The sequence below is a fragment of the Salvia splendens genome, chromosome 16, assembly GCF_004379255.2.
Source record: "Salvia splendens isolate huo1 chromosome 16, SspV2, whole genome shotgun sequence".
Classification (NCBI taxonomy): Eukaryota; Viridiplantae; Streptophyta; class Magnoliopsida; order Lamiales; family Lamiaceae; genus Salvia; species Salvia splendens.
In genome coordinates this window covers 33,393,141-33,408,311 of record NC_056047.1, presented here as the reverse complement: position 1 = coordinate 33,408,311, position 15,171 = coordinate 33,393,141, and the positions used below count along the sequence as shown (strand labels likewise).

Here is a 15,171-nt window from a genome sequence, read left to right as displayed (position 1 = left end):
AGTTTTGAACTACGGTTTGAGGTTTTTCGGTTTTTGAGACTGTGGATGTCGCGAACCATGGATTTGTTTCTGAAATTAGAGGCGAAAACCATTGTTAACTGAAATCAAAAACTTTAATAACAAAAAATGAAGAATCTATCTGGAATTCATGAATTTGTGTCGATTAATTAAACTAAAGTGAAGATTTGTTACCTTTCTCGCCCGATTCCGGTGAGCGAGGCAGTTTCTTCCGATTTTCTGTAAGGTTTGACGAAATCAATGTCGCCCACCCCGCCGCCTTATTCACCGTGTCAACGCTTCATCCACCGTGTCGCATTAAATAGTTTAATCATAAGTTAGTCATATTAATTTGTAATCATTTTATGAGGCCAATTCGAATTTATTAGGTAATTGTTTACTTTTATATTTTCTTGGGTCATTTTCATTGAATACTTTACAAAATTAATTTGTTTGGTAAACTTTTAATTATTAGTTTTGGTCTTACAATTATTTTCTGTTGAAATATTTTATTGAACAAAAACATTGTCATGCCTGTAGTAATATCTGTATGCATATGGGTAAGATTTTCAGTTTATTTTTTGCCCATTATTGTTATATCTAATAATCATATTTTTTTGCTATTGTAATTTTGTTTAATATAATTTCTTTGTAACTTTTTCAATTTATCCTTATTTTAATTTGTTCCTGTTTTATTTGTAATTTTTTTCTGTTCTAATAATATTTAATTTTATTGTGTAGCTAATGTGGATGGATCAATTGAGAGTCCCATAGTTATAGTTGGAGACGTCGTTGAGCAACATATTTCGTGTAATTTGAGTGAGTAATTTTATTGTGTAGCTAATGTGGATTGTGCAATGACACTCGATTGATAATTTGAAGATTAGGTGACTATATTTTTTGGAAGCAGCAGTTTTGGATGTTCATTATATTGATCATAAAGTGTTAGTTCCTCGAATGTCTTTGATATCATCTGATCCAAGGTTGTCAATCAAATTTCAATGGCGGCAGTTTCCCTTTGTTGTGTCATATGCAACGATGATTAATAAAAGTCAAGGTCAATCTCTGTCACATGTTAGTTTATTTTTAAGATAACCAGTCTTCAATCATGGACAACTGTATGTTGTTATATCTAGAGTTACGAGTCGCGGAGGTCTGAAGATTTTAGTTTGTAAATATGAAAATGATAGTAGTGGTGATTCCACTACTAATGTTGTTTACGAAGAAGTGTTTCAAAACTTGTGAACTACTGGATTGTTGTTGTTTATCTAAGTTTTGGTTCCTATATTTGAATAGTCACATTTTGTTGATCACATTTGTTGAGCTATTTGTTTATTCCAATTATATGATTTTTACTTTTTGATCTTTACTCACATGTGTTTTCTTTATTTGTATATCTTAATCTAATTAACTCATATTCTTTTATCATTAGTCACACATCTTTTTATCATTTATTTTAATTTTTTTACTCCACTTATATCATAAATTAAAATTGTATAATTTATCAGTATAATTTGAACTGTTTCATTCACTATGAAGTAGTAAATTCTTCATTTAAAATGAGACAATATAAGTATATTTTTGTTTTCGTAAATCTTCACATTGTTTCAAGTTCTTATTTTCTATAAGTTCGTTAAAAATTGTATACATTTTTTGAAACTCTTATGTCACGTGCATAGCACGGGTGTTAATACTAATATTTTTAAAAAGACAGTTAACTCAAGAAGTTCCATGTATGTACTTTGCAAGTTGAGCATCAAATATCCAATTACTCGAGAAGATGTTCGAAAATAAAGGAATCAAATGTTTTTACCTTCTTAGTAGCTCGGACGTCTTCATTTCCCAGTGTCGGCTATGGCCTGTCATCGGCATGAGACAAAAATTTAGGGTTTACATGTTCTCTAAAGACGTTCCTCAATAATACCATCATGACTTTCGAAGTCATGTGCGGTAGCAATACCAAACCAAATACGACGAGGAGTGGGATCTTGAGCTAACCCTTGGCTAAACCTTGGAAATCTTAATGCCATAATGCCTTTCAAATCCTCCTAGCCACTATCCCACTGCAATAATTCTTGTTAAAGCATCCACAATAGGAAGGATATCCCCACGGACAAGCACTAGGACATCCCAAAAACACCTTCTGCCACAACACTAGGACATCCCACTACACTGCCACATCACTAGGACATCCCACTGCACAATAGTGGAAAATCACTAGAACAAGCACTATGACATCCCAACAACAAATTCACAATTTCACAAATACGGAATTAAAATTTCGACACGAATACGGGGAAATGCAATCATAATTTCATTAGATTAAAAAAATTTTAAAAGTACAATTAAAAAAAATAAATTTCCATAAATTACATTTTAAATATCAACGTGCACTCCTCCGCGTTCACAACTATTTAATTATATCCTGTTGGAGTCGAATATGGGCTTCTTGTTGGCGCATGTCGGTAATTGCTTGGAGTCGTCCAGCGTCATCATGAGGTATCCTCATTCGTACATTAGCGGTGGCCACGACATGGCTTGGCCCGGCAGCATCTTCATTGGCTCAACCAGTCAGTTCTGGACTTTCTTGTTCGACGATTGTGTTGTGCATGATAATACATGCGTACATGATATCAGCAATGCAGTCGTCATACCACAAACGTGTTGGACCCTTCACCGCCGCCCATCGAGCCTGGAGCACACCAAATGTCCGCTCCACATACTTGTGCGCTGCCTCCTGTCGGCTCGCAAAGTAGATCTTCTTTAGATCTATTGGACATCTGATTTACTTCACAAAGACTGGCCACCTACGGTATATCCCATCCGCCAAATAGTAGCTCATATCATGCTGGTTGCCGTTGGCGATAAAACTGATGGTCGGACCGACGCCCATGCACTGCTCGTTGAAAAGGGGCAACGACTGAAGGACGTTGTTCGACCCGGCTACCCCAAAATATGCATGTCAAATCCACAACCGGTAGTCAGTTACGGCTTCGAGGATCATCGTGGGATTCTTGCCTTTGAAGTCGGTCGTGTAGTGCCCTTTCCAGGCGGTGGGGTAGTTCTTCCACTCCCAATGCATACAATCTATACTGCCCAACATCCCAGGAAACATGTGCATCGACCCGTGCATATCCATTAGATCCTGGCAGCCTTGGGGGTAGGCTTCCGAAGATACTTGAGACAGTCGCTGGCAGTCGTCTCGCCGATATGGAGGTACTCGTCGAACATGTCGGTTGCGCCTCCGGCCAACTGCCTAATTGCGGCAATGCACTTATGTATAGGCGAGTGACCGGGTATGCCACCCTGAACTAGAAATACTTGTACTGACGCTCTAAAGGGTTCACGATACGCATAAATAGATCCCGGTGCATCTTAAAATGCCGCCGAAAGAAGTTGTCCCCAAACCACGGCTGCTCAGCGAAATAGTCGTCAAACAACCATTAGTGTGCAGCGACGTGGTCCCGGGGTACTACAGCTCAATGCTGGATGGGGCGAGGTACTGCCGGCTACTGCTGCAAGGCCTCCCGCATCAGGCGATTTATCTCCACGGACGTATAGGCCCGTATCTCTTCGCGGATTCGCCGTGATACGTCATCAGCATCACCACCACTGCCACCCGCACCACTACCACTACCACTAGCCATTTCGAGATGTCGAGAAATGTAAAGAGAAAGAAGAGAAACTCGTTAATACAAGTGGTACAAATGAAACGAAGTGCAACGAGCCGTATATATAGAGTTTTGAAAAAAAATAGAAAAATGCTCTCGTCCGTCGAGCGCCCACAATAACGGACGAGCGGGTGGACGGACGACTGCATTATCCGACGGACGAGAGGTCGTCCGTCTGGATCGTCCGTTCGTGGCTCACCGGTCGCAATAGTGGACGAGCGCGCGACAAACAAGCGGCTCGCCGGTCGCTCGTCCGCCGGCTCGTCCACTATTGTGGATGCTCTAAGAAGAACGCCCATGTTGTGGCAATTCCACCCAGAAGGTCTTATTCCTATCCAACCTTAAAGCTTATATATTCGTTAGAGCAAACACAACTTAGGAATTTCAATTGATCTCTGATCTTAGATTCATTTTGGGAATTTCAATTGGTACAACTCATCCTATAGATATAATTGAATAATTAGGGATTGTTTTGATCTTTGGTTTAATGAAACTAAAATTAGATTCAATTAAACAATTGATCAATATTTTAAAAAAAAAAAGGTAATTACAAACTGGGGCAACTTTTATATAAATAGCTGGGAAGTGTGTGTGAATTACAAACTGCAGTCAGAAGCAAAAGAAAAGAAATGCTTATGAACAAAATGAATCGAGGAAATTATAGCAACTCATAAATAATACCTTGTGATGACCAAAATCACATACCTATCAACAAATTAGGTCTGGTCTCTTGCTACTTGTCTCTACCGGTTTCATCCAAGCATTCTGCCAAATCTAAGCCTTTGCTTTCTCAAATGGCATCAATGCTCCTCACTTGATACCACTCCATGCTCAATCTGTACATTATATCTAAGTAGCTCCTCGCCTGGAGGCCTATCTCATCAAGACATGGTAGCATTCCAAATGGGCGACAAGTCCGCACACCTCGTGTCTTCACACAGACACTCCTCAGGGTTCGCATAGAAATATTCTTCTTCTTTCGGCTTGTCTGCAATAACTCTACGCTGAGACGGCTGTCCCATTTTCGTCTCATGAGCCAGCCGCACAGCAGCTGAAAACTCGTCCCATGAGAGAGTTTGATTATGATGTAAATCAACAAGTTCCACGAGTCTTCTACGATCCAGTTGGAATGTTTTCTTGAATCCGAGATACCTGCAAAATATTAGAACACGAGGTTTTTCAGATTTTGTGTTGCTAGATTTGATTGAGATACAGAGCCCACCAGTTAGAGAGTTCATCCCCTTACCTACGATGGCCTTCTACAACCCTTGCCATATTACCATCGTACGTTGGAATAAAGATATTACTGGCAACAGAAACCATAAAATCGAGTGCTGCCATTTGAGAAGAATGGTTCTGGAACTGCCGCAAATCTTCAGGGGCCAGCAGCATTTCTTTCTTCACCTGAATTTGTACGGTGGTAAAATCTGAGTTAAGTATCAACCTAAAATACCAAAGAGCTCTACGTGTACGATCCAAAGACAGTTAATTTCATGAACTTGTGTTTGCTACCAGCCTTAATATCACATAATGAGTGCAGAGTATTTCTAGTAAATACTTTTCCCCATAACGAATTTGAGCACACACACACGTAGAAATGGAGAAGGGAACAAAGGAACTGACTCACAATCCTTGGAAAAGTGGCTCTTAGTGTTGCAAGTCTCCTTTCGCTGCCATATATCTCACCAGACGAAATATAGATCTGTGTCTCTCTGCTAAAGTCCAATGCTTGCAATATCAAAGCCATCTCTTCCGGAGTAAGAGGGCATAAGCCATGTGATCTTTTCTCTTCCGATACTATCTCTTTTTCCCTCCACCAAGGGAACGTGTATCTGATGCAGAGAAGTCAAGAACGGAATAAGGAAATGCATGTGCAGGCTAAAAGAAAGAGGAAGAAAGAGTTAGAAAAAACGTATGGCAGTGATGAATTATATAGACTGACAGCATTTTCTTAAGTTTATGCATTAAGTTCTATTCTCATTTTAAGCATCCCCGGAAAGGAACAGATAAGTATCATCTAAAAATAACCTCATTCCAAACCCAGATTTTGGTCCAAAGAAGTGATAAATTGGTTTACGCAAATACCTCATTCGTTTGAGCTCTTCTGCTTCATCTTTGGTGCATCCATGTGTGCATCCAGAAAAGGCCAACATGTCCATCTCATATCTCAAATGCAAGGCTAAATAGGGCCCCTTCTGTTGCACTATATGGATCAACTTGTTTCCCAGTGCCTCGATCTGAGGGGTAAACTTTAGGGCATGAAAATTGACACGGCACCTAAGTTTCTGAAGCTCCAGGGAAATCCCATTGTTGGCCAGCCGCGAATCTGTTCGGTTGAAGTGTAACACTTTGTGTTCAGCAAAGAGAGGAAGAATCTGCAAAGGTAGATTTTAAGATTTTTACAGCAGACTTCTGATAGACGAACAGTAATAAGAATTCATTTGTTTTGATTAGCATTGCATTTTCAATAGCAGCAGAAACTACAATGATTTTTCTCAGCTTCTATCTAGAAATTATGGACACTGGTACATAAAGGGGGGGAATTCGACAATGATTGTTGAAAAATCATCAGAAATATAAGCATAGACATAGTTACATATGGACCTGTTGCAAGTAGTATTGCTCATTTGACCAGCTAACAGGAGCCTTCACAAATGGTTGATATCCATATCGTTGGCCAAACCTCTTTGGTAACCTCTTTACTATTCGGACTTCATCTCTTAATGAATTGATGAAATGTTCCACATCAAAAATATCCTCAAAATTGCTGCATGTAAAATTGACGATTTGGAAATACATCGGGCAAAAGATATCAATAATCCATATAATGAGAAATACCTAGGATCGGCCCAGAATGATGTTTTGTCAAGCTCTGGAACGACCATTGTAAGATTTAGAAGTCGAGCAATTGTAACCATGTCACATATCTGAAACTCCAAGGTGCAAAATTAGACAAGCAAAGCTAAGTTGGCACGAATGGAGAAAGCATGCACAACTTCATACCGCAGACCGCATTTGATTCAAGCCACCATTGCAAGATATTTTAAGAAAGCCATTACTTGTGTAATTCCCTGAAAAATATTTGTCAATACTAAAATTTTGATATTGGTGAATTCCAATTGTTCAAAATAAGATACCAGAAACAAAACCGTATTTCTATTCAATCCCCATGATGAACCAAAAATTGCAAGATCCTTAGATGAAACAACACCATGAATTCACCTAAACAAAAACATCACATCAAGGTGTATTTCGAGCATGTCAATTTCAGTCGATTCACATGAGTGAATGGAAAACCAGTTCTTTAAGTTGATATGAAAGAAAACCTGATACGGACAGATCTTGGAAGGTCTATCGCCGAGGAAATAGGGGAGTAGTTTGGCCGGTGGAGAAGAATAAGGAGGCAGGCGAAACTGAAGCAGAAGCTTGTGGAGAAGAATAAGGAGGCAGGAGAGACTGAGCTCGGCAAGGCAGTTCCTATTCTTATGCAATTCCTATTTTTATGCATTTTGGTTATTTACTTTAGAGTATAAATAAATGTAAGCTAGGGAGTTCAATTCATCTTAGAGAGATCATTGTATTGGACGACTTGGTCGTAGGCCTCTGCGGAGGATTGTTATTTCTTTACATTCTATTCAATCAAGTGATCATTCCTCTATTCTCTGCATTTACACATTGTTGCTTTGATTAAGGAGCATAACTCGTGCTCTCTGTTCCCCTCACGCCTTTCACTCCTATCAATTGGTGCGGTGAGCGATGGTGAACTCTCGGGCGGACACGCGACTGGATGAATTGGAGAAGGCGACGGGTGATTTGCAGCGGAGTAACTTATCATTGGACGCGGCTGTAAAGGAACTGAATACTCAGTTCCGCCACACTGAGGACCAGGTAGCAGAGGTCCGAACCGAACTGACCGCCACGCTCTAGGAGATGCGAGCGGGTTTCGCCTCACTGAAACTCAAGGACCCTTCCAACACCGACGACGGTTCCACATCAGCGGCACAAGGGTCAAAACAAACACCCACCGGGGGTGCCTCGGCGTCGCCCATGCCCACCTTCGACGGCTCGGACGCCCTCGCTTGGCTTGCACGGGCGGAACAATACTTCTTGATCGCGGGAACCGCCCCCGAGGACCGGGTGGGCGTCGCAATGGTGGCTTTGGCAGGCGCGGCCCTCCCTTGGTACCAGTTGTTGCGACATCGAGTTCCGGATCTGACGTGGGCTCGTTTCGCGAGAGAGTTGATGAAACACTTCGGAGGCACTGGGGTATTGAACGAGTATGAAGCCTTCGCAGCAGTCCGCCACACGGGCTCTCTAACTGAATTCGTGGAGGCTTTTGAGGCACGCCTCGCGCAAGTTCCAGACATCTCTTGTCAGCAATATTTGGGATTTTTCATGGCTGCACTCCGTCCGGAGGTCCGCCTGCAAATGAAGGCCTCCAAAATCACCACCTATGAGGATGCTGTCGAATTAGCTTTGGACATCGACATGCTCGCATCACAGCAACCTCCGCGGACAGCCCCTGCCCCCTCCCACAGTGTGTCACAGGCCTACACCGGGCAGCAGCGACGTCCGTCGTCCGCAGGGTACTCGAACCCCCCCTCTCAGTTCTCTTCCACGGGATCATCCCGCCCAGTGTCCAAACGTTTCCGGAATATCTCAACGGAGGAGTATGGAGGCACATAGCGGCTGGCACCTGCGTCAAGTGCGGCCTCAAGTTTAGCCCGACTCACAAGTGCCCTCCCAAGACTCTTAATGTCCTCATCTGCGAGGAAGACGAGGGACCGATGGATAACCCTGAACGCAAGGAGACAACGGAGCTGGACGATATGATCAAGCCAGAGCTCTCCGTTTTATCCCTAAATGGGCTGGATACGGCTAATACCATGAAGTTGTTTGGACATGTAGGCCAGCAACAGGTCAAGATAATGGTGGACAGCGGTGCGAACTATTGCTTCATCTCCGAGCAGTGCGCCCAGCAGCTGCAACTACCGATTACCCCCACATCACCCTATTCAGTCGTGCTAGGTGACGGTTCCACGCGACGGGCGGCTGGAATCTGCAAGGGTGTCACTGTTACAATGGCAAATGAAGACTTCACGATATCTTGCTATGTGTTTCATCGACATAATTTTGGGGGTCTCATGGCTCGCCTCCCTAGGTTATGTAATGGTTAATTGGCAACATTCATCCATGGATTTCTCCATCGACGGCAGACCGGTAGCACTCAAGGGGAACCCGACCCTCATGCGACGGGCCTGCTCTACCAGGGACCTCCGTCGCGTTGAGGAGGGCGACTACGGGTGGATCCTTCATTCAATGGACACAGAAACAGTAACGACTCATTTCGGCATCGATCCAGCTCTCTCGCCCGACGCCAAGGAACAGCTACTGCACCTGATCGGGGGATTTCCCTCCCTCACGGAATCCGCCGCGGGGCTCCCCCCCGTCGGCGAATTGACCACCGCATTCCGCTTATACCAGGTACGGAACCTGTCTCTGTTCGTCCTTATCGATATAATCATCTACAGAAAGACGAAATGGAAAAGCTCGTTGCGGAGATGCTGGGTTCGGGCGTGATCCAGCCAAGCACGAGCCCGTTTTCCAGCCCGGTACTCCTCGTTCGCAAGAAAGATGGCTCTTGGAGGTTCTGCGTGGAGTACCGGGAATTGAACAAGAGAACGGTTCCTGACAAATACCCCATTCCGGTGATACAAGAATTGTTGGATGAACTACACGGAGCAAAGTGGTTTAGCAAGATTGATCTGAAGGCCGGTTACCACCAAATCCGTGTGGCAGCCGACGATGTGCCAAAGACCGCGTTCCGAACCCACACCGGTCATTACGAGTTCTTAGTGATGCCATTTGGTCTCACCAACGCCCCAGCTACCTTCCAAAGCCTCATGAATGACATTTTCAGACCGGCATTTCGGAAGTTCGTTTTGGTATTCTTCGACGATATCCTGGTCTACAGTACCTCTTGGCCCGACCATCTACGTCACCTTCACCAAGGTTTTGAGGCTTTGCACGCTCATTCCCTCGTCGTCAACTCAAAGAAATGCCTTCTGGGTCGGGACAGCGTCGAATATTTGGGACACATCGTGTCTTTCGAGGGAGTTAAAATGGACCCGGCCAAGATATCAGCAGTCCTCCGTTGGCCTATTCCATCCTCATTGAAGGGCGTGCGCGGATTCCTTGGCCTGACCGGATATTACCGCCGTTTCATCCGCGACTACGGCAAAATTGCAGCGCCACTCACTGTACTCTTGAAGAAGCCACTGCCTACTTCTCCAAACGACCGTGGGTCTGGCCACCTGCAGCAGCTTCGGCGTATGAGGCACTCAAGACGGCTTTAACATCGGCTCCCCTCCTCAAAATGCCGGATTTCTCCAAGGAATTTGTGATTGAGTGTGATGCCTCAGGCCGAGGACTAGGAGCGGTACTAATGCAAGAACGTCAACCGATTGCATACTTTAGCAAGAACCTGGCAGCTCGTTGGTTGGCCAAGTCCGCTTATGAGAAAGAGCTCATGGCCCTCGTCCTCGCCATCCATCACTGGCGACCATACTTGCTGGGCCACCGATTTGTGGTCCATACAGACCAACGCAGCTTGCGTCAGCTTTTGGCTCACCCTCTGTCGACCCCGGCACAACAAAATTGGGCATCAAAATTATTGGGCTACGATTTCACCATCGTCTACAAGGAAGGGAAGCTAAATAAGGCAGCCGACGCCCTTTCTTGACGAGATAAGGAACCGATGGAATTTTCGGCCATATCCCTTCCAGCTTGGCCAGAGTGGTAGACCATTCAGACTGATTTACCTTCGGACCCAGCACTGCTAAAGATCAAGTCGGCTTTGGAGGCAGGACAGCGGACCGCCCCACATTACGAGATGGTGCACGGCACCCTTTTCTACAAAGGGAGGATCGTCGTTCCTCCCCACTCCCCGTGGATACCCAAGCTCCTCGCAGAGTTCCACGTCACACCGACGGGGGGGTCACTTAGGCGCATACCGCACCTATCGCCGGCTGGCTTCCAATGTCTACTGGCCAGGAATGATGCGGCGGGTCTCCCAATTCGTCGCAGCTTGCGCGACGTGCCAGAAACACAAAGCCGACACCAAATCTCCAGCCGGCCTCTTGCAGCAACTTCCAATTCCATCCCGGATTTGGGAGGATATTAGCATGGACTTTATCTCTGGCTTGCCCTGAGCCGGAGGATTCGATTGCATCTTCGTCGTCATCGATCGCCTATCCAAGTATGGGCACTTCATCGAATTACGCCACCCCTTCACAGCTCGACAGGTGGCTGATCTGTTCACCAACGAGGTGGTTCGCCTCCACGGTATACCTCGATCAATTGTGTCCGATCGCGACCCTATATTTTTGAGCTCGTTCTGGAAAGAGCTTTTTCGAGCCACAGGAACTAAGCTGAAGATGAGCTCAGCTTATCATCCAGAAACGGACGGCCAGACGGAGGTTTTGAACCGTTGCTTGCAAACATATCTGCGTTGTTTCTCGTCGGACCGGCCAAAACAATGGAATAAGTGGCTGGCTTGGGCGGAATACTGTTATAACACCAGCATTCATTCTGCCTCTGGGATGACACCTTTCGAAGTGGTCTACGGTCGCCCCCCTCCTACCTTGCACTCGTTTCTCCCAGGGGAAATTCGAGCCCAAGCTGTCATCGACACGCTTCGTTCTCGCGATGAAGTGCTAGAGTTGCTGCGTCACCACCTCCAACGAGCGCAAGACCGGATGGCAGCCTCAGCCAACAAGAAGCGGCGGGATGTGGAGTTTGTCGTGGGAGACATGGTTTATGTGAAGTTTCGGCCCCATCGGCAGTCCACCCTTTTCTCCTCCCGCAACAGGAAGATGGCCCCACGTTTCTTCGGGCCGTTTCGGATAGAGGCTCGCATTGGCGCAACGGCTTATCGCCTACAGCTTCCCGCATCCACCCTGTGTTCCACGTGTCGCTTCTCAAACGGGCCATAGGCGAGGCCACTCTTCCCGAAGAGCTCGGAGGAGCTGGCCCTTCCTTCCTACCTGAAAAGGTATTGGCAACTCGAACTGATCAGCGCGAGGGTGAGGCAGTCGACCGAGTCCTCATCAAGTGGCTCGGGATGGACGATGATGAAGCCACGTGGATGGACGTGGCGGATGTTCAGGGCCAATTCCCTTTCTTCAGCCTTGTGGACAAGGCTGTTTCGACAGGCGGGGCAGTTGATACGGACAGATCTTGGAAGGTCTATCGCCGAGGAAATAGGGGAGTAGTTTGGCCGGTGGAGAAGAATAAGGAGGCAGGCGAAACTGAAGCAGAAGCTTGTGGAGAAGAATAAGGAGGCAGGAGAGACTGAGCTCGGCAAGGCAGTTTCTATTCATATGCAATTCCTATTTTTATGCATTTTGGTTATTTACTTTAGAGTATAAATAAATGTAAGCTAGGAATTTCAATTCATCTTAGAGAGATCATTGTATTGGACGACTTGGTCGTAAGCCTCTGCGGAGGATTGTTATTTCTTTACATTCTATTCATTCAAGTGATCATTCCTCTATTCTCTGCATTTACACATTGTTGCATTGATTAAGGAGCATAACTCATGCTCTCTGTTCCCCTCACGCCTTTCACTCCTATCAAAACCCTACTTCACTCACTTATCTCCAACCCAAAACCAAATACTCCCTCCGTCTCGGCCTAAGTGAGACGTTTCCTCTTTTGGCATAAATTAACTCATTCATCTCTCCTACTTTTTCTTCTTTTCTCTCTTACTTTATTATCTTTTCTACTTTATTCTTTCTTTCTCTTACTTTGTTCTCTTTCTTCCTTCATATTCTCTTTCTCTTTTCTCTTGCTTACTTTATCCTCTGTCTTACTTTACTATTAATAATTCGATCAAATAAACACCACTACCTAAATTCCTATGCCAAAATAGAAACGTCTCAATTAGGTCGGGAAGGAGTACCAAATAGAACTTGTTGAAACAAGTTGATAATCTCACCAATATAACTCTAACCCATTCCTCACCACACCGGGAAGAGAAGAAAAACATATTGCATATCATGGAGTCAAATGGATACAAGAATGTAATCCCAGGATCTCTTTTTCGGTATTTTACACGCATAAACACTAATAACGCCCCGAAAGGTACATGATACGGTTGGAACTTGGAGGGTGTACTGGCGTGGCAAAAGGGAAGTAGTTTGGCCCACAAATCTTGGTTGATTCGGTCAAGGAGGGAGAAAAATTGAGAGAGAAGATTCGACAGTTTTAGTTAGAGTTCAGTTTCTATTTTGTTGCAGAGTCCGTTCCTAATTTGTTAAGAGGAAAGGTTGGCGAACAGGAAATAAGCACGAGATGTGCTGTGATAAACTCCAAAATGATAACAGTGATGGAATGAAAGGTGAAGAGATTTATAACTCGAAATAAACGAGCATAACAATAGATAAACGGAAAGACAAATCTTGACGCAGGAGGCCAACAAAAAATCGTCCAACTATTGATTTCCCAAGATGATCTGCATCCTTTGGGGTCCTCATTATTTATAAAGACTAAATCAACAAAATAGGAACTGACTCTGCAACTAAATAGGAACTGAACTCTAACTAATACTGCCGAATCTTCTCTCTCAATTCTTCCCCTACTTGACCGAATCAACCAAGATTTGTGGGCCAAACTACTTCCCTACTGCCACGCCTGTAGATCCTCTAAGTTCCACCCGTATCAATACTTCGTGCAAGGGACTCGGTGGACCAGGTTTTGGTAAGTGGGATGGGCTGGATGTCGAAAATGCTACCTGGATGGATGTGGCGGATATGCTAGGCCAGATTCCGTTCTTTAGCCTTGAAAACAAGGCTGTTTCGACGGGCAGGGCAGTTGATACGGGTGGAACTTGGAGGGTCTACAGGCGTGGCAATAGGGAAGTAGTTTGGCCCACAAATCTCTTGGTTGATTCGGTCAAGGAGGAAGAAGAATTGAGAGAGAAGATTCGGCAGTTTTAGTTAGACTTCAGTTCCTATTTTGTTGCAGAGTATGTTCCTATTTTGTTGCTTTAGTCTTTATAAATAATGACCCCAAAGGATGCAGATCATCTTGGGAAATCAATAGTTGGACGATTTATCGTTGGCCTCCTGCGTGAGAATTTGGCTTTCCGTTTGTCTCATGTTCAGCTCATTTATTTCGAGTTATAAAGTTCTTCACCTTTCATTCCATTACTGTTATCATTTTGGAGTTTATCAAAGCACATCTCGTGCTTATTTACTGTCCTCCAACCTTTCCCCTTAACAGTATAGCCCTAAACAACTTAATCAAGACTACCGAGCTTCAACTAACAATTCATCATTCAACTCACTCTACATTGGCATCATTCTCTTCCAATTAACAATTCATAAACACTATAACACCGTAAAAGGTATAGCCCCAAACAACTTAAACAAGACTACCGAGCTTCAACTAAGCAACTAAGCAACAAAGCACCTTCTTCCTAAACCACTACAGCTCATAAACAATCAACTCTTCACAAATGTACAGCATCCTATCCGTTCCATTTTGTAATTGCAATAGTCACTCTTATATCACTCTACATTGTAATCATTCTCATCCGATAAACAATTCATAAATAGCGCAGCAAAACAACAAAGTAGCACAATTTATAAGAGAAATGCTGCTCACTAGGAGGCAGCAGAGGCGGAGCAGGCAACAATCGCTCCTCGTGGGCCGACATTTTAGTGGATCCCGGGTTTCCGGTGAGCAAACGAGGATGCCAGAGCTCCCCAACCGACACGAGCTGAACCAAGCACGTCCAAATTAGTATACAAGAACAAACCCTAATAAACCACACCTGCAACCTTGTCCTCGGCATCACCGGCCCCTGCACCGCCGGAGATTTCTCTGATCTAGCCGCCTCCATTTAAGCCCGGTCGCCAAACCTTCATCTAGGTAACAGTATCGCCAACGAATTTTATGGCAAAAGAATTAGTTTTTATACATGAAATCATGTGATTTCTCCCAAATGCGCGTGCAATTCAACTGTTGGGTACCGTTTTGGGGTTTGAATTGGGGAAAAATTGAATTTTTATGAATTGGCAGGAAAGAGATTGCGAAATGGGATCGAGATATGGGGGATCTAGATTCTAGAACACGAGAGCGGTGGGGGGAATTGAGTGATTAAATTGAGGGTAAAAACGAACTGCAACAATTCTATATTTGGCTGTGCAGATTGGGAGTTCTTTGTTTGGTGGCTTAATGATGATCCACAATTTCTAGAGAGAGAGGGAATTGAATTTATGAGCTTTTCAATTGTTTAAAAAGAGAGGGAATTTCGGTTCCTTAATTAATTAATAAGACCATCAACAATAGGAATAGCCCAGCAATAGCCCAGCAATAGCCCAGCCACTACCACATCAGCAGCACTAAAAATCCTCCTGCCACATCATCAAAACAAGCAAATAGCCCAGCAATAGCCTAGCCATAGCCCAGCCACATAATATCCACATCACTATTAACA

The 15,171-nt window shown here is 44.3% G+C and overlaps 1 protein-coding gene across 3 annotated transcripts; it reads right to left on the bottom strand.

Annotated features, from left to right (window-relative positions):
- Positions 1-4,212: 4,212 nt before the first annotated feature.
- Positions 4,213-14,942, bottom strand: LOC121771358 (rhamnogalacturonan I rhamnosyltransferase 1-like). 3 transcript variants are annotated; one of them, XM_042168147.1, is made up of 9 exons: positions 6,995-8,363; positions 6,806-6,890; positions 6,672-6,739; positions 6,507-6,595; positions 6,273-6,435; positions 5,754-6,043; positions 5,296-5,500; positions 4,915-5,072; positions 4,213-4,820 (listed from the first exon to the last, which is right to left on the bottom strand). In XM_042168147.1, the coding sequence occupies exons 3-9, from the start codon at positions 6,681-6,683 to the stop codon at positions 4,550-4,552; spliced, it is 1,188 nt and encodes a 395-aa protein (XP_042024081.1). In that variant the 5' UTR covers positions 6,684-6,739; positions 6,806-6,890; positions 6,995-8,363; the 3' UTR covers positions 4,213-4,549. The 3 variants fall into 3 exon arrangements, with proteins under 3 accessions (XP_042024081.1, XP_042024079.1, XP_042024080.1); XM_042168145.1 differs by lacking the exons at positions 6,806-6,890; positions 6,995-8,363 and adding an exon at positions 14,337-14,942; XM_042168146.1 differs by lacking the exons at positions 6,806-6,890; positions 6,995-8,363 and adding an exon at positions 14,337-14,942 and having other exon boundaries at positions 6,273-6,387.
- Between the last annotated feature and the right edge of the window lie 229 nt (positions 14,943-15,171).

Bases quoted from the DNA above. Each gene is read 5' to 3' on its own strand.
- LOC121771358 (XM_042168145.1), bottom strand. From the start codon at position 14,574: ATGGAGGCGGCTAGATCAGAGAAATCTCCGGCGGTGCAGGGGCCGGTG. The intron at 6,596-6,671 runs GTATGAAGTTGT...TTGGAGTTTCAG, and splicing joins TGAATCAAATGCGGTCTGCG to ATATGTGACATGGTTACAAT. The intron at 6,044-6,272 runs GTCCATATGTAA...CTACCTTTGCAG, and splicing joins AGCAATACTACTTGCAACAG to ATTCTTCCTCTCTTTGCTGA.